Source organism: Octopus sinensis, linkage group LG5 (assembly GCF_006345805.1).
Source record: "Octopus sinensis linkage group LG5, ASM634580v1, whole genome shotgun sequence".
Classification (NCBI taxonomy): Eukaryota; Metazoa; Mollusca; class Cephalopoda; order Octopoda; family Octopodidae; genus Octopus; species Octopus sinensis.
The window spans coordinates 51371508-51391720 of NC_043001.1; the positions used below are offsets into that span (position 1 = coordinate 51371508).

A 20213-nucleotide genomic window follows, 5' to 3' on the forward strand; every position below is an offset into this window, starting at 1 on the left:
GAGAGCCAGCAGTGATCTTCATGAGGCAGTGTGCTAAATGACATCACTGCGTTTACGTCGCAAGCTGGGAAATTTGTGTTTTTGTGATAACGTGCATGCTGTAGTCTGTGATTTTTGTCATGGACAGGAAGTTGGAACAAAGAGTCAATGTGATATTTTGCGTTAGACTCAAGAATTCTGATACAGAGTCATTGAGCATGCTTTAGCAAGCTTATGGTGATGAGGCAATGGGTCGAACACACACACACACACACACACACACACACACACACACATACATACACACACATACACACACACATACACACACACATGAACTCTTATACATTTTCAGAAACACACACACACATGAACTCTTACACATTTTCAGAAACACACACACATACACACACACACATGAACTCTTACACATTTTCAGAAACACACACACACAGACACACACACACATGAACTCTTACACATTTGCAGAAACACACACACACACATGAACTCTTATACATTTTCAGAAACACACACACACACACACATGAACTCTTACACATTTGCAGAAACACACACACACACATGAACTCTTATACATTTTCAGAAACACACACACACACACACATGAACTCTTACACATTTGCAGAAACACACACACTCATGCAATCAGTGGAAGCCCAAACACATACATATATGCATGGGGTCACATAAACACACAAACAATAAAGCTGGAGTCGCAACTTACATATTTGTGCACACTTTTTCTCTTTCACTCTCTCTTACACACAGACAGACAGACATGCACACACACAAGCACATGTGCATGCTCATGCACAGTATCACAGTAAAATAATGACATATTTGCAAAGGTGATCATTCAGGTGATGATCTATTTCACCAAAGCACATAGCAACGTGGAGTTTGTATGTGATGCAGTATATAATGTTGGCAGATGAGCAGCGAAGATTTGGGTGATTTGGTACTGAGAATTGGTATCAGCAGTATGGTGTTACTAGTGGATGGACAGGTGTGTCATACACAGAAAATAACTTGAAATTTAACTGTTTATGTGTGGCTGGGGTGCAGGCCAATCTCCAGAATTTGGTACAGTGGGATGCTTCAGAATATTCTGGGTGGGCACTAATTTGTATTGAGGGATGATTTTAGTAAACTGTATTTTCTAAATCTGAGGGTGCACCATTGAATAAGGAAGAAGCAGTGCCATTCAGTGAAGAATGTTAAGAGTGACAGAGATGTCTAAGAAGATGATAACAACGTCAGAGATGGAGAACATGAATTCTAGAGTAGTGTGGAATGAATTAGTAGAGAAATAAAGCTGTTGAGCCACAACCTAGTGATTGTGGCATCAGCATAGCACCCATAGATCTCTGGAGGGATTTTAGTGAACTGGGCCAAAATGTGCTTTAATGTGGCCTACAAAGTGGTGTGCATAATTTAGGTCCATATTAACGCCCATTGTGACCCCACCCTTCAATAACTTGCTTGTAAAACTCACCATAAGAGAAGTAATTCACAGTAAGTGTGAGTTTGTGTAGAAGGTAGAAGGTGGCTGTGTTAGGTACAAATAGGGCTGACAGTCTACAAAGAGCTTTTGAAATGATAGCCCCTCCATGGCAGATAATCATACAGAGTTATTTAATGGGCTAGGGGAAAAGAGAATAAGTTGAAGATGTTCAGGACTTGGTTCCTGTCCTCACTAGTGTAGCTAGAATGTGTGCTGTCTGGGGCAGCCCTTCTGTTTGCCACCCCTGGACCCTACAAAAAACACACATTGCCTACAGCAGACCTGAAAGTGGTGCCCCTTTAAAGGTGCTGCCAGAACGGACCGCCCCCTGCCCCACTAGCTATGCTTGTACCTATCCTTAATGTGTGTTGAGGAAAAGGAGTGATACTAGTTTGTCAAGGTACCTTGACAAACTGGTGGCTACAGACAGAGATAACAAAGTAGCCAGGTTTGTCTGGTTTGTGGATTTTGAGGATGTAAATAATGGAGGTACTGAACATAGTTGTGATGTTAATTGGTAGAAGGTGTAAGTGAATAAGAAAAGATAAAGTTATATATAGTTGTGGAGATTTACTTCAGATTGTGGCTGGCAAAATCCTTAAGCTGCTTGCTGGTACAAGATAACGCTGTTGAATTAATGGTATGTTTCATGCCTACAGATGTCAATCAACCAAACCTCCATGATGCCATCCTTGCCAATCAGTTTGAAGATACATAATGATGGACTCTCCTGTCCAACATGACATATGAGTGTTCAACTTTTGCCGAATGACCCGCACCACAAATGATTTGTTTATAGTTATCAAATGTTTGTCATACATGAGTTCACTGTCTTCATGAAAACAATGTTACCTGAACAGTTGCATGGTGCTTCATGTGTCAGATGTCGAAATGATCGCAAAGCAATGTGAGATGAACTGTTTTGCTCAAGAACATGACTCACCTCCTGGTCTAGGAATTGAAACTATGATTTTGCGATTGTTAGGGCAACACCTTGATCACTAGGCCATGCATCCTCACTTGAAAATAATATCATCCTAGTTACAGAGATTTCAGAGTTTTACTCTGTAATGGAAGAAGGTTTGATTTCCTATATGAATTCTATTCTTTTTTAATTGATGACATTCAAATTACAGCAAATCTTGTTGACATATAGGTTGATCAAATGAAGTTGACTCCGGTTGGATATCCAACTGGAGTGATACCTTTAGACCACCACAGAATCATCCTGTTCTTAATTTGTCCTTTCAGTGGTGTATATTGGTTTGAGTATTCATTATTCTAGCTTAGAAAAGCAGATAAAGGAAATACATAGAAATGGAAATGGAAACAAATGAAATTTTACTGACCATCTAATTCTTTCTGCTGGAGACCGTCAAGAGTGAACCTCTTGCCATTTTTCTTTTGATCCAAATCACTCTTCTTTTGGTAGAAATTATTTGGGAGACATGGTAAACGAGTTGTACTGACTTTGTAAGGTGAATTAAATGCATAAACCACAATGCGGTCCCATTTCACATAATCTTTATAACTGGAATAGCATGAGAAAATATCTTAGAATAAAAACATATCCACTGCTTATAATACAACATTACTAGATGCAGACAAACACACATATACACATCATGCACAAATGCTTACGTATCACACACTTACATATACACATTCATTTATTTATATTCATTTGCTCATGAGCATATGTGGGTATGTATATGTATATATATATATAATATATATATATATATACATACATATACATACCCACATATGCACAAACATATGCAGTAATACCTCACTTTATGAGGAAATGCTTTACAAGACCCTAGGTTTACAAGTTTTATTTTCCATGCACAAGATCCAAATTTCAAACAAAGTGTACAAGTTTCTGCTTCCATAACAAATGCTTCTGCGAGTTACCAAGAAATTTATAGAGAGCAAAAAAAAACTTCATCAAAGCAAACAACTCTAAACTTGTTTTCTAAAAAGAAATCTACAAGTCTGTCTATGAGTGCTTGTGAATCAGTGATCACATCTACAAGTGATGGTGTGTGCAAGTCTAGTGCAAGTAAAAGTGATTCAGAAAATTATAACAAGAGCACTCAAGGAGTGCAAACCTCTGCCAATGCAACACCAATGTCCTCTCAATGATTAACCAGAAATGACTTTTAAAATGAGAATATCTGAAATAAACTTGACTTCTCTCACAAATGCGAATACTAAAAATGAACCCAACTGTTGTCAAAAATCAAGTAAAAAAAACAGGAAAAATATATCCAGAATCCTTGTTCGGATTGATCCTCAAATCTAATCAGTTTGTGCCAGTCATGAGGCCAAACATCCCTGAGAGTTTCATCCAAATCCTTCCAGTGGTTCTTGAGATATCTTGTCCATGGACAAACAAACAAATATGACTGCAAACAATACCTCCGCCTTCACTAGGGCGGAGGTGATAATAATATTTTTTATCGTAAATGATCTTGACATTCCTTTTACTTTACATAGAATATTTTTTATATTCTCCTGTTGTTTTTATTGCCATTTATTTACAAGTATTGTGTATTTTATAGGTAAAATATTTTTCTGGGAACAAATTACAACTTATAACATTGCTACTATGGGAAATTATTGCTCTGCTTTATGTGTTTTTGCTTTAAGAGCAGTCTCTGGGAACAAATTAACTCATATATAGAGGTGTTACTGTACTTTAATCTTACAACATTAAATAATGATGATGATGATGATGATGATGACGACGACGACGATGATGACGATGATGATGATGATGATGATGATGATGATAATAATAATAATATATGAAGTTCTTGAAGAAACTTAATCTGCTAGATCTACAATATTATCCAAATGTTGTGTGTCTCTTACAAGCAGACTAATTTCATTTAGGTCTCACTTCGGTAAAGGTTTTATTATATTAAAAGAAAAAGCATTCGGTGTTTTCCTTAATTCAGAAGGTCAATGACAAATGCTTACAATTTCCTTAGTTTCATCAGGGCAAGTGAATGTTTCTCGGTTATCCAGGAAACCTTCATTTTCGCTTCCTGTATTTTCTTGTCTATTTGAGAAAACACTTCCTCTTTTATTGTAGTATCAATCTCAAATTCCTAATAAATGAATAAAAAGAGAAACATCAGAAGTGCAACCAAAAAGAATGATAATTCTTGAATTTTGAAATCTGATAGTTAGGGTTATCTCTGAGGATGCAAAACATACATATTCCTTTCTTTGCAATGATAAGAGAAAATTCTTTCCTTTTAGTGCTTTAGTATTTAAGTAAAATTGTTGAGCCATCTTAACACTGCTTTTATGTTTGTTGATACCCTAACACTGTCTAATGCCCATTATATAACTTAAAGGGTTATTTATGTTTGTTATACAATCTCTGGATATTTGGTGAAGTAATCTGTTTATAAAGTTTCCTTTGTATTGCAGATATTGTTGTGAATGAAACGTGTATGATGTATTGAATAAGTGTATAAATTTATTTCTACACTTTTCTAGTATTTTTACTCAGTGTTCATAATACTGGAATTAAACTACAGAAAGAAACAGAGATTAAGGCATTTGATTGATGGAAACTGTATTGAAGCCATATCCCATACACAGAGAGAGAGAGAGGTGAGGTATTTCCAGTGTGACCCAACGAAAGGCGTAGTTATCTTTGTTGATATCAGTATGATAGACAAAGCAATTTTGAATATGAAAGTAGGAAAATCCCTTGGTTCATCAGGGGTCACCACTGAGATGTTTATAATAACTGGCAGAATAGGATACAGCCTGGTCACCTGAATAGTTAATCAGGTTGTGTAGGGTAATACTAAATAAGTGACGTTGTTTATTTGTGTATTTGTTTAACATTTTTTAATCCTTTTTTGGTTTAGGTTCAAAGCATACTTACTATATTTGAGGCATATTAATGACTTGTAAGGACATGGTATATCTTTATGCAACCATAATATACTACAAAGTATATTAAACATTTTATAAGTTAATACTGTGTCCTACTGTGTTAGCAGTGCTGCTAAATCACTTGTTAAGGCTATCTTTACAGATTTTCTATGGAAATATAGCCAGAACTGATTTGTTATGACGTTTTGTATTTGAGTACGCCTAATGTAAATAACAATGAGATCAAAGATGAAAAATAAGTAATGGGTGTATATACCATATTTCAGGAGTTCCTGCTCTTTCATTTGAATTCCTGAAGTATGGCATACACATCCGTTACCCATTTTTCATCTTCAATCACCTTGTTGTTTACATTAGGCATACTCAGATATGAAATCCCATAACAAACTGGCTGTAATTTCTATTGAAAATCTGTAGAGATAACCTTTGGTATTGACTTATAAAGCATTTAATAAACTTTGTAGTATATTATGGTTGTGTAATGAAATACGGTGTTCCTACAAGTCATTAATATGTAAATACCAGCTGCCAGGAATTTTGAGGCAGTTTTTTTTTTTTGTATTTTTATGGTATTTTTATGGCTGGATGCTCCTCTGGTTACCAGCTCTTACCTGCTTTATAAGATGTGGATATTTTAAATTCTATTTTTTATTCTACTACATGACCACACCATTTTCTCACTCAAAACAATCTCAGTGGTAAGTAGAAATGGCAACATTAACACCCCTTCTCTTGCCCTACACACAACAAATTTCCAAGCAGTCTCCATTCACATTCTACAATAAAAACAAAGTGACGTTATAAAATTTTTTTAAATATCAGAATGTTTACTTTTGGGCTAAGTCTAAGATTTTCTGGCAAGCAAGCATTTTGTTCAATCAGGTGTTTATAATCTCGGCGGAGAAGTGCAATATGCTGGTGGACTTCGTCTTTCTTTTGGTTAGCTTCTGCCATGATCCGGTCGTATTCGGCCTTTTGTTTTGCATCTTCTATACTGGAATCACAGAGAACGTTCAATAAATTAGGTACAGGTTTATGAAAAGGCTTTGTTGCACGAGGGAATAGAGCTGCATGAATTACTATCTTGTATCATCAAAATAGAGGGAAATGAAAGTATTTATAAAGCTGACAAAAAAAAACCCCAAACAAAAAGACACTTACATGTAGTTGTTACACAAAATTGTTATACGATATTATCATTGTTGCTGCTGTTGTTGTTGTCATTGTCAGCCCCACCCGTCATTGCTCTCATCAGTGGCAACAGCATTTCATCCATCCTTCCATTCATATATATTCATATATATGAATGGAAGGATGGATTCATATATATATATATATATACACACACATATACATACATATATATATATATATGCATATATATATATATATATATTATATATATATATATATATATATATAGAGAGAGAGAGAGAGAGAGAGAGATAGATAGATAGATAGATAGATAGATAGATAGATAGATAGATAGATAAAACTTACTTGGAAAAGAATGCATGCCGTTCGATCATATAATAATATAAATAGTATATAAATATATGCATATATACATACATATATATATATCACAGTGGTGGTGGTATTAACTTGTATCTGAGTAATAAATCTGAAGCAATTGATTGATCCTCTTCAACCTGATGGAGGTGAAATGTGCCAGTACCTGAGATGGATGTTCAGGCCAAAGTTGGGATAGAAGAGCCAGGGGCATTTATCACAAGGGAGAGTTGGTGAAGGATAAGGAAGTGTGAGTTGCTCTTTGTGTTTTTGATGTCTAATCTCTACCTCTTGATGTCTGTTATCTTCCATTGGGTCCATTCACTAGACAATGACATGCTGCCACTGTGGGTGGTCTTTGGCAATTGTCTCCTAGGTACTTGGGGCAATAGAGCAGTGGAGGAGAGTGGTCTTGAGCTGGTCATGGAAACGGAATTTGGAGGCTATGCGAAGTCTGGTGCCTGAGGTTTAGTCTATGAAGAGGAATTGATGGGGGTGGTGTGTTTGAGACATATAAATGATGTGTTCTGACAAGCAGAGGTAGTGGCATGCCATTGTAGCTTCAATGCCGGGCAGTCGAGCAGAACCTCTTCATTGGTTATATAGTCTTTGTGGAAACCCGTGGCTTAATGGTTAGGGTGTTGGACTCATGATCGTAGGCTTATGATTTCAATTCATGAACTGGGTGACACGTTGTGTTCTTGAGCAAAACACTTCATTTCATGTTGCTCCAGTCTGGAAAAATTTAGCAATCCTGCAATAGATTGCTGTCCCATCCAAGTAGGGAATATATACACCATGGAAATCAGGAAACTAGTCCTTATGAGTCAGTATGACTTGGAAAGGTAACTTTACCTGCACCTTAATATAGTCTTTCCATTGAATCCTCATGATTGCTCAAAGTTTGTGATGTTGGAAAGGTTTGATTTTGTTAATACAATACACAAATTTCATAGTCATAGAGCAGTGTGGAAAGGGCGATGACTTGGAATACCATGATTTTCATTTGGAAGGTGAGGCTGTGGTTTAGGAAGACTTGTTTGGAGAGTCTTCTGAAAGCCATATGGGCTGTGCTGATCCTATCCTTGATGTCTTTCTGAATGGTACAATTGCTGAACAGGTGGCTTCCAAGGTATGGGAAAACTCCACAATTTTGCAGGACAGTGTTGTAAAATAGTAGTTTCGTTGAGAATCCACAGGACCGTGTAGTAGTAGTAGTGGAAGAGAGAGAGAGAGAGAAGAAAAGGAGACACAGCTCAAATGAGATTACAGGATCAAGGAGATTTAAGCACTATCTCTCACTTGTTTAGCTCCAGGGTAATCCTAGCCAAATAGACTTATAATAAAAATCATCCTAGCTATGATTTTCAAATGTGTTCTATGATTTTTGTAATTATAGAGTATGATGTAATTTGACAATTTTTTTAGCTACAATTTCAAGCAGATCAAGTGATCATATAAGGATTCCTACATGGGTTACTTATGTAAGAATTTTTAAAAAATACCTGTAAGCTGTTGAATCTTCCAAATCATCAACATAGTGTTTCTCCTGTGGAACAGAAAATAATGATGGTATTATAAGACACAAATAAGATGATAGTTAATTTTCAAATGCAGAAACGCCATTAGAATAGCAGAAATATTGGGAAACTTGGGTAACTTACCTTTACAAAGTGGATAAATTGATCAACAAACAGCCATGGAACATGAACCCACATTTCTTGAAGACTCTGGCCAAGTGCTTTACCATTAAGCTAACCTGCCTACTGACAAATTAATCCACATTTTAGATGCTATAAAGCAGAATGTACAACTATGTGTATATAAATATATGGCTGTCTGCTGACAAATTTTTCCACTTTGTAAGGGTTATTTACCCAATATTTCTGCTGTTCGAAGGGAGTTTCTGCATTCGAAAATAAATTATTGTCTTATTTGTATCTTACACTACACATTTGAACTCTTATATATAAAAAACAAATATTGGTTTGTTTATATTTATATATAAATAATGGTATTGTTTTAAATTTTGGCACAAGGCTAACAGTTTTAGTTGGAGGAGCTTAATTGATTACATCAACCCCAGCACCAAACTGAATTTGCTGAATTTGAACTCTGAATGTAGAATACCAGAAGAAATTCCACTAAGCATTTTGTCTTTTGTGCTAATGACTCTATCAGCTTGTTGCCTAAATAATTAGTTGATTAAATCGCTCCCAGTACTTGACTGGCACTTTGTTTTATTGATCCTGATAGGATGAGAAGTAAAGTTAGTTGTGGTGGGATCTATTTTCGGGATATAAAGAGCCAGAACTTATACTGCAAGACAATTTCCCAACACTCAAGCAATTCTATCAATCTACTGCTCTTATCCATATCAATATCAATAATAATAGTAATAATAACAATGATAATGATGATAATAATAATAATAATAATAATCTGATGCAGTACCAGGCAGTGGCTCTCATGGCTTCTGATCTTAACTGATTGGAAGTGTTGTCATGTACATTGTTTTGTCTTGGTATAAAAGATGGGCTACAGCAAATATTCTGCTCAATACCACAGATTTGCTTGTTTGTTGTTTGACCATAACCAGTTGAGCATGTCCCTTAGTGGCTGACAATACGTGCATCTCTGATCACGAGCAGAAGTAGTGGGGGAGCATCATGGCCATGTGTTGAGAGGGATTCTTTGGAGTTTGAATGGTTCACCTCTGGAAACATAGGTGTTTCGTTCAACATCCTAAAGCAACCCTTATTCAGGGACCTTTTGAGCAGGATGGGCTACTCAACCTGAAGAAAATTCTAACTGGGCCCCACCTGCAAGGTCATGTGCTGTTTATCTTGATATGAGATCACCATGTCGCGCACATATGGTTGTGATGCATGTGCCTGGTGCACCTTTATCAGACGGGTAGTCATGATGGGTATATTGGGCTTCGTATATTTTACCCCAGTGTCACTTTGATGGCATGAACTGCTCTCTCACTCAATAATAATAATAATAATAATAATAATAATAATAATAATAATAATAATAATAATGTGGTATATAAAAAAATGCCATGGGCCCACTATTGAAACACATGAAGAGGGCCAGCATCATCAAAACTGAAAATTGTGTAACTAAAGAAAAATTTAAACAAGAAATGAACAAAAAAAAAAAAGAAAACGCATGGAAAGAAAAAAATGTACTGTCAGTTTGCAAGAGACGTGAATGACAAGACAGATACAGAGGACCAGTGGCTTTGGATGAGAAGGAGTGCCCTGAAGATAGAGACAGAAGCACTCACATGCACAGCTCAGGAACAAGCGTTAAGGACCATTTATATGGAGTGCAGAATAGACAACACTACTGATAGCAACAAATACAGAATGCATGGTGAGAGGGGTGAAGTGGTATGGCACATCGTTAGCAAATCCCAAAATTGACAGAACGCAAATACAAAAGATGCCATGACAATGTGGCAAGAATGATCCATTAGGAGCTCTGTAGAAATCACAGCCTACAAAGAGCAAAGACAGTCAATCGTAGAACTCCCAGAATAAAAATGTAAACACCTGAAAGACTTTGCCTCCATTCATTACTAAATGTCTTTTCTGCTTCTTCATTGTTAAAAGTAAAGAAGCTAAAAAAGATTGATCGTATTTCAGTCCTTTTCTCTACAGTTAAGAGATTGAAGGTGTGTGGCTCAGTGGTTAGGGATGTTCGGCTCATGATTGCAAAGCCATGAGTACAATTCCCTGTGGCATGCTATGTTTTTGAGCAAGATACTCTGCTTCACTTTGCTCCAGTCCACTCAACTGGCAAAAATGACTTGTAGCTGTAATTCAAAGGGGCCAGCGTTGTCACATTCTGTGTGAGGCTGAATCTCCCCAGGAGCTACCTTATGGTATGCATGTCAGTGGGGTACTCAGCCACTTGCATGTTAATTTTATGAACAGATTGTTCATTGATCAGATAAACAAGAACCTTGTCGTAGCCGACAAAGTGCCATTTTTTAAGAGAAAGGAAAGGAAATGTTCCATATTGTAAAGCAAAAATGTCTAGTATTAGCTCAGTATAAGCAGTGAAAGTTAAGATGAAATAATTGCTATTCCATCGTGTATTCACCTTTAACCCATGCTCAGTTTGACAATAACAGCCTGCACATCAGTGTTTGTCTGAGGGCTTGGCCTCCAGGTCTGTAAGGCCCACAGATGCTGAATTTTGGGACCGGATTCACACCCATAGTGACCCTAACGACTAAAAAGATTTTCCTGCCCCTATATAGGATCTTTTTTCATTTTCTTCCAACCATTTGAAGGTTTATCTTGCTCCAGTCCACTCAGCTGGCCAAAATGAGTTGTAGTTGAAATTCTTGAGGGGCCAGCCTTGTCATATTCTGTATAAGGCTGAATCTCCCCGAGAACTACGTTAATGATATGCATGTTTGTGGAGTACTCAGCCACTTGCGAGTTAATTTTATCCTCGTGTGGTAATGAAAAGTGAAAGTGACATCTAATATTTGCTGTGTTTATATAACTATAACTTTTCTTTGGATCTATGTATCTACTGTCTCTCTCTCACTTTCTCTCTCACTTCCTCTGTGTCCCTCCTCTCTCCCATTTTTAATTTAACAATTTGTGTATGTATTTATTTATCAACTTTATTCTCAATCTGTGTATCTATTTTTGTTGCAATGGGATAAACATTTAAAAACACAATATGAACGCCATCACCACTCACTGTCTCTTTCCCTCTCTCTCTTTTCTCTTACTTCCTCTCTGAAACATTTCTAATAATAATCTTTTCTACTATAGGCACAAGGCCTGAAATCTTTTGAAGGAGGGGGCAAGTCGATTACATCGACGCCAGTGTGTAACTGGTACTAATTTTATTGACCTCGTAATGATGAAAGGTGAAGTTGACCTCGATGAAATTTGAACTCACAACATAAAGACGGATGAAATACCGCGAAGCATTTCACCTGGTGTGCTAACAATTCTGCCAGCTCACCACCTTAATAATAATGATAATAGCGATTTCTTTTATTTTGTCACCAGGGCAAAGGATGAGGGAACAACACAAAGAGAGACATAAAGTGTGGGAGTTTATATATATGGAAATGATAGAAAAGTATACACTGTATACATTAAAAGAAGGAAAGTATACATAGAATGAAAACAAAAGGGTGCTAGTGATGGGGTCCTCCTGATACAGGAGAACCTATAGGGGTAATAGAGGAACCCCACCATCCAAAATCTCCCTGAACGCTAAAGGCAAGTACCTTCTCCAATCCCCTTTCTCTGACTCACAGGTCTACGCTTAGAGTAGTAGGATCCACTTTTGCCATTTTCGCAACTTTCACCCAGCTTTTGATAAATTCACTAGAGGAGAGCACCTCTTTCAACGTTGATGGAGCCTCTACCTAAAAGGAATGTATCTGTCCTCATACCTTTCAATCTCATCCACCAGACAACCTCTTTCACCACAGCCACCAGGCAAAGGAAAAGTGCCTTAATTGCCCAATTAAAGGAGGACAGTAGGGCAGTCATCACTATGGATTCAGTTTATAGATGGATCCATCCCACATTCAACAACAGCTGCTCAACATAACTCCATCAGTCAACAATGCCTGGACCTTGAATGAGTATGTGCAGAATGGTTTCATATCTATATGCACACCTCAGACAAGTGTTTCTAACAGCACATCCATGCTTGTAGAGTTTGTCTTGAGCTGATAGTGCCCCACCTCAATAATAATAATAATAATAATAATAATAATAATAATAATAATGATGATAATGATAATAATAATAATAATTATAATAATAAAGCATGACTCACATTGTTAGTGCTTGTGAAAGTCTTGTGCAGAAAGAGTTCAAGCATAGACATCACAAGGTAGCCCAAAACCTCCACTGGCTACTATCCGGTAAGTATGAATATGAGGTTATGGGTGCATAATACCAACATACAATGGAAAAGGTAATGTTCGAAAAGGGGAAGGTAAAAATCCTCTGGGACTTTGAGTTCTAGACAGACAAGGTCATAGAGCGCTGAAGGCCAAACAAAAGTGCTTAATAATCAACATGGCAGTGACAGGAGATCAACATATCACCATGAAGAAAGAGAAAAAGTTGATAAATATGGAGACCTGAGAATTGAGATCACTAAGCTGTGGCAGCTGCAAGAGTCAAATATAAAGGTTATCCCTATTGTGATTGGAGCATTGGGTTCAATAGTAAAAAACATCTGAAAACCTTACAGATACCCTACAATCTAGATGTATTGCAAAAGTCAGCATTACTGGGAACTGCATGCATATTGTGTAAAGTACTGTCTGTCTGAGGTCCTTGTAATTTTACAGAAAGTTCAAACCCCCCGGTAGACACAATATCTTCAATCAACAACCTCACAATATTGTATACTGTGCAACGTCTATAATAATAATAATAATAACAACAACAACAACAATGATAATAATAATAATAATGTTGTTGTATTCTGGAATGGTTATTTTTTTTTTTTGCCAAATAAACACATGCTCTCTCTACATATATTTTCTTTAATCATTTATTACTGTTCTTATTTTATTATTTTAATTCATGTCCGTTGTCCGGAAATCTTTTGTCACACATCTGTGACCTCTTCAGCAGCACTTTTCATTTTTGTGTATGTTCTTGCTTCACTTACTACATTCTCTTTCTACTATAGATACAAGGCCTGAAATTGTGGGGGAGGGGCTAGTCAATTACATCGACCCCAGTGTTTCACTGGTATTTAATTTATCAACCCTGAAAGGATGAAAGGCAAAGCTGACCTCGGCAGTATTTGAAATCAGTATGTAAAAACAGACGAAATGTTGCAAGACATTGTGCCTAGCATGCTAACGATTCTGTCAGCTTGTTACCTTAGTAATGATAATAATAATATTAGCAATAATAATAATAATAATAATAATAATAATAATAATAATAATAATAATAATATTAATAATAATAATAACAACAACATCAATGGTTTCAAATTTTTAGTGAAAGGTCCAACATTTCCGGGAAGGGTCATAGTTAATTACATGAACCCCAATTCTTGACTGGTACTTATTTCAACGATCCCAAAATGTGAGGCAAAGCTGACCTCGGCAGAATTTGAACTTGGAACTGTTGGGGTGAAATACAGCAGGATTTCATGATCCCTATGACTACTATGGTAGCCATGGAAGCTCAACAGGAACCCTGAAATGAGCTGGTTAATGGGGCTCTGGTGAATTCAAGTCCTCAATGGTGGGTGAGGAGGAGGAAGTTGTCTTTGAACCAACACAGCAGCTGTGAAGGTGGATGAACGCTGCAATGAATCTGTCAACTTCAGTTGTCTTGGTTCTCTATGCCATTGGACCCAGTTAATGAATTTGTGAAGGGTTGTGTGCTTCTTGGAGTGCAACACTTACACACTAAGCAAATTCACATGCAGGCGTCTTTGTCTTGTTAGTACATTCCTCAATTCTTTTATTACATATGAAACCCTATTCTTTGACAGTGATGATGATGATGATGACAACGATGACAATGTGGTGGGGATTTCTTTTATTTTACCCATTTATCCATCTCACTCATGGATGAGTAGGAAGTTTGTAAAAATATTGAAAAATTTTACAAGTTTGATCAAATACAGCTAGTAATATGTATGTAAATGAAATAAAAAAAGTGTCCCAAGAGAGGGATAGCCACCTTGAGTAAACCAGAATAATCCATATACAAGTACCTTCTCCCCAAACTTTATCTCAACCTAAGTCACATGTTTGCAGTAAGCCCATTTATCCAGCCTATGATAGCAACTCTAATTGATTTCCAGGAAACTGTAGTAAAAGAAATATTTCCTGCAATGTGGCCTTCCTCTTTAAGTGGTACTTGAAATGTTGATAAGAGCTAAGTTAAAAAGAAAGACCCTTTATTAATCATCTCAATCTACTACATCACACCAGCACCCTCACCACAGCCATCAGTTAGATAAAAACTAAACTTCCATGCCACAGGAAATGGTTGAGAGATCATGAACTTGGTTGATAGCCTGATCCATCCTACATATAACAACAACTGTTTGACATAACACCATGAGTCAGTAGTGTATACTCAATGACTGTGCATGAAAGACCACTTCATCACTATGCATACACACTGAGCAGAATAGACTGATGGCACTATCACACCTGTATAGATTACCTCAAACCAGCAATGCTCCCCAGAAGTTCTGACTGGTTAAGAAATTTTAAAAGTTTTCCATATTCATCAGGCTGAAATTTCAGTAGAATAGACTAGAGCAAAGCACAACAGACAAACAGGTAAATAATAAATTAGAAAACTGATGCTGGTATTCACTTTGTCTACCTAATCTGCCAGAGATAGCCTCCACTCAGCTCATTTCTGAAGGAAACTACTTATTCCAGTTGTAACATCATCCCAGTTTCTATCCACCAAGAAGTCTGGACCAAAGAAAACATCAAATATCATAAACTGAACTGTCAGTCAAGAAATAGTCCCTAACTAGTATGGACTTGCCATTCCAAAGGATGAGTTTAAGATCACCTGGCTTGTTCCACTTAAAGCATGCTTGTTACCACTAAATACCTTTAGAAGAGTACCAACCACCTGGTTTTCAGAATCCAAAATAGTAAAATTCCTTAGCTGTGCTTCAAGACTCAAAACATGTAACAACAATTTGAGAGGACACCCTAATGTACTAAATATGTCATATTAAATGGTTCTAATAGCTGGAATTTAGTTTGATCCCACCAAGGCCATTCTACATAGAAGTGACTCAACCTCAGAAAAATGGATCAAAATCAACAACGGTTAAGATAGCCATTAGATAATGATGGCCACCCCAACTGAAAGCTTTCAATTAAACTAAATTTATTATAGCACCACTGAAGACAAATTTTTACCTATCCTTACAATAATGTGTCAGACATTACAATAATCGCCAGGTGACATTCTGTGCTTGAGGAGACCTATTGAGTCTAGTAAATCAAAATCAAATCAAATCTCAATCAAATGGAAATTGTAGTTGTGGCTGATACCGGTGCTGGTGGCATGCAATAAGCGCCATTCATGCATGGGTCACTGCCAGAGCTGCCTGACTGGCTCCACATGCCAGTGGCACATAAAAAGCACCATCTGAGCATGGTCAATGTCAGCCCACCCCCACCCCGACTGGCTCCTGTGCCGGTGGCACATAAAAGCACTATCAGAACGTGGCCGATGCCAGTGCCACCTGACTGGTTCCTGTACCAGTGGCACGTAAAAAGCACCCACTACACTCTCGGAGTGGTTGGTGTTAGGAAGGACATCCAGCTGTAGAAACATTGCCAGATCAGATTGAAGCCTGGTGTGGCCTCCTGGTTCGCCAGTCCTGAGTCAAACTGTCCAAACCATGCCAGCATAAAAAAATGGACGTTAAAGATGATGATGATGATGACAAAAAGAAAATTGTTCCAGAGAGATTAGCTAGAAATTATACAAAACTGATGACAAGAACCAACAATTTTGCAAGTACTTTAGCTAAACCTTCATTATTTCACTTTAAAGATTCACTGAAGGCCATTTTTCTGCAAAGATACTAGTTGTGATACTTTTCCTAACTGTCCTTTCTTATTTGATCCCTAGTTTTTCTAAATCTATTGTTTTATATCCTCACTCATTTTACTATATGCTATGGATTCTATTCTAATAGTTCATTTTAGAGGGTCCCATCACCAATATTGATGATCAGCTTTGTTAACACTTCCTAAGTAATTCTTCAATCCAGTTGCAGTAAACTCTTCATGCCAGGAATGATAAGTTCAGCTTCTGTAAACATATTTTGGTCTGCATGTCTTATCTAAGTTTATTGTGAAGATCATAACCTTTTGTGATCACCATATAAAACTGGAGTAACCCTATGTTATCCTTATCTACTGATGTAACAAAATTTTAATCAAGATATGATCAGAACGATTTAATGTGGTGCAAAAATTTGAAAGCAATGAAGCCAGTATGCTTTGCTGGATAGGTAATATACAGTCGGCGTTAGGAAAGACGTCCAACTGTAGAAACCATGCCAAAACAGACAGGGAGCCTGAACAGTTGTCCAAATCCTTCCAGCATGGAAAACAGACATTAAATGAAGATGATGATGATATATGATGATGATGATGATGCCCAAGCCCACATTAGCATATTTGTGTAACAGTTGGTTACATGTCAATCAGCTGAAACTGCCTGAGAAGGTTTGCAAGGCTTTTACCTCTTCCTCGAACAGTTACAACCGCACAGTTCTGGCTTATGTCCATTTACAATACTCAAGGGGATTTTTAGGAGGCTGTACCTCTGAAAAACCTAAACCTTGTGTATAATACACACCCCTTCTCTAACTTGAGTCAAGGAGGTCTATATAACGTCCTTGGTTTATAAAAATGTATAAGGTAACGTCCTTTATTATTATTGTATATATAACATAATGCAAACGTGTAGTTTTTTTGTGCATTTTGTTTGCAGAAAATAAAGAAATATCAGTAATAACAGTAATAACGTTTAATAAATGTTGCTTACTGCAAGTTATGGATGATTCTTTTATGACTTCATTGCTTTCAGGCTTAGCTTAAGGTATTATCGCCCCCAACATCACAAAATGCATCTGAATAAACATTGCCGGACAGCAAATAGAGACTCAGACATTGCTTAGAGAATATTTTTCATTTTTAACCTTGTATATAGTACGCACTAGGGATTTTGACCTTTAAATTTTGGGAAAAAAATGCAGATTATAGTTGAGGATTTACGGTAAATATAGAGACTGTATTTAATATCGGTTTCAAATTTTGGCACAGCACCAGTAAGTTCAAAGGAGAGGGTAAGTCAATTATGTCACTCCCAGTGCTCAGCTAGTACTTATTTTATTAACCTTTTTGAACTCAGTATATAAAGATGGATGAAATGCTGCCAGACATTTTGCCCAGCAAGCTAATAATTCTGCCAGCTCATTACTCTCTTTTAATAACCATGGGTAGGCTTAAAATAAAATGATAGGAGAATACATTGTATAACTTTTACTTACCTTCGCTCGGAAAGTATATGGCTCTGCAGCAACAATTTTTTCTTCAATTTTGTCTAGTGACATATAAGAGAAGATAAAGATATTTCCATCAGCACCAGAAGTTATTAGGCAATTGTCCTGAAAGTTGACTACTAAACCAGTTAGGTAGCCATAGTCTGAATCATGTATCCCAAACTCCCAGTATGGACCGAGCTCTTTGATGGAACCAGGAACAGGTAAGTGATGCACTCTGATCTTGCCATCAGTCATACCTAGCAACAGCTGGGTTTGGAATTTGCTGTTGAATTAATGAAGCAGAGAGATGAGAAGCATTTATTATTAACGGGCCTTTGTCATTTGTTGAGAGATTAAATCAGTCTTCTATGAAAAACATACAAATAGTTACCTACTGTGTTGAATCTAAATTGATATTTTGAGCCCCAATTACAGAAACGTCATGCAATTTCATAACCTTTTAACATGCAATAAAAGCAGAGTGGCCAAACTGGACACAGCAAGACACCCAAAACAAACAGAAAATGAAGAAAGAAAGAAAGAAAGAAAGGACAGAGGTTGCATCAAATGTTTTGTTAAAGCAGATACCACTTTGAAGTAAGTCTCAAGCTATGGGCCAATCTAATTTGTCTCTCTTTCTTTTATTAGATAAATATACGAGATAAAAATGCTTGGCATACACATAAAATAACGAAGGAGAGAAAAGAAAGCAGAGCTAAAACAGGATATATGTACAACAAAATATAAATAAAAGATCGAGATGTCAGAGATAAAATGTAGAGTTTATTATTCATGTTTTTGTGCTTTGTTCATAGCCAAAACACTCGAATATAAGTACACTCAGCTGCAACGAGATACTTTGAGGATAACAGGTTCTGCCACTGTTATCAGGAAACCAACAAAAAGCTTTTATGTGCTCATGAAACTTGCTAGAAGTATCAGCCAAATCTCCCTCAAATCACAACCTACTATCTTGCAAAACTACTGCAGAAGACCACTATGTGAGTATGTGTATGTGTGTGTGTTTGTGTGTGCATATGTGTGTGCGTATGTTTGTGTGTGTTGTGTGTGTGTGTATGAGTTGTGCATGTGTGTGTGTGTGTTTGTGTGTGTATGAGTTGTGCATGTGTGTGTGTTTGCGTGTGTGCACATGCATGCATGCTTGTGTCTATATCTTGGGTTTGCAGACAGTTGTAAAAAAGTGTCATCATTACCTGAGAGCATTCATTTCTAATCTTCCATGGAAATGTGTTTGCTTATTGGGAAATATTACTTTGCTTGGAAACAAGAGAAGGATGGCAACCAGGAAGGGCATAGAAAATCTGCCTCAGTGAATTCTGTTTGGGTCACACACATATGTGGAAAAGTGGACATTAAAACAATAGTTGTGGTGATGATGATGATGATAATGATGATCATGATCATTATCTTTATGATGACAATGATACCAGCACTGACTACTCTTTTCACTGTTTATGACTAACCCCTAAACTCATTAATGCTATCATGTTCTGTTCTGTAATGAGAAACCTCTATTACTTGTGTCACTGAGTTGTGCATGAGGACACAGGAATGTTTCATGATGATAATAACATACACGCATAAGACAGTGCAAATGGCTTTGGAGATAGTGATTTAATTTCAATTATTATTAACTTTGTGAATATATTATATTTCTAAATTTTAAAACATAGTACATCCATGTTAAGTCCTAGTTATAAACTGGTGTTGAGTTACTCTTCTTGTTTATTATTTATTAAAAAACAAATAAATAGTCAAACAATTCATCCATCCCTCTGTCCATCCGTCCATCCATCCATCCATCCATCTGTGCATCCATTTGTCCATCCATCTGTCAGTCCGTCTATCCATCTGACCAGCCATCCATCCATCCGTCCATTCATCCATCCCTCTGTCCGTCCGTCCATCCATCCATTCATCCATCCATCCATCCATCCATCCATCCATCCATCCATCCATCCAACCATCCATCCATCCATCCATCCATCCATCCATCCATCCATACATACATACATACATACATACATACATACATACATACATACATAAATACATACATGCATGCATGCATACATACATGCATGCATACACACACACACACACACACACACACACACACACACACACATACATACATACATACATACATATGCAGTGAGCTGTCACTAATATTTTG

The 20213-nt window shown here is 36.9% G+C and overlaps 1 protein-coding gene across 2 annotated transcripts in view; it reads right to left on the reverse strand.

Annotated features, from left to right (window-relative positions):
• The window catches only part of LOC115211851 (cilia- and flagella-associated protein 44-like), a 204798-nt gene that overhangs the window by 84754 nt on the left and 99831 nt on the right, over window positions 1–20213 (reverse strand). For both annotated transcript variants that reach the window (XM_029780572.2, XM_036503433.1), the window contains 5 exons: window positions 18023–18299; window positions 8449–8492; window positions 6263–6425; window positions 4496–4626; window positions 2857–3038 (listed from right to left, as the gene is read on the reverse strand). In XM_029780572.2, the coding sequence (XP_029636432.1) occupies window positions 2857–3038; window positions 4496–4626; window positions 6263–6425; window positions 8449–8492; window positions 18023–18299 (797 nt within the window). The remainder of the gene's footprint in view (window positions 1–2856; window positions 3039–4495; window positions 4627–6262; window positions 6426–8448; window positions 8493–18022; window positions 18300–20213) is intronic.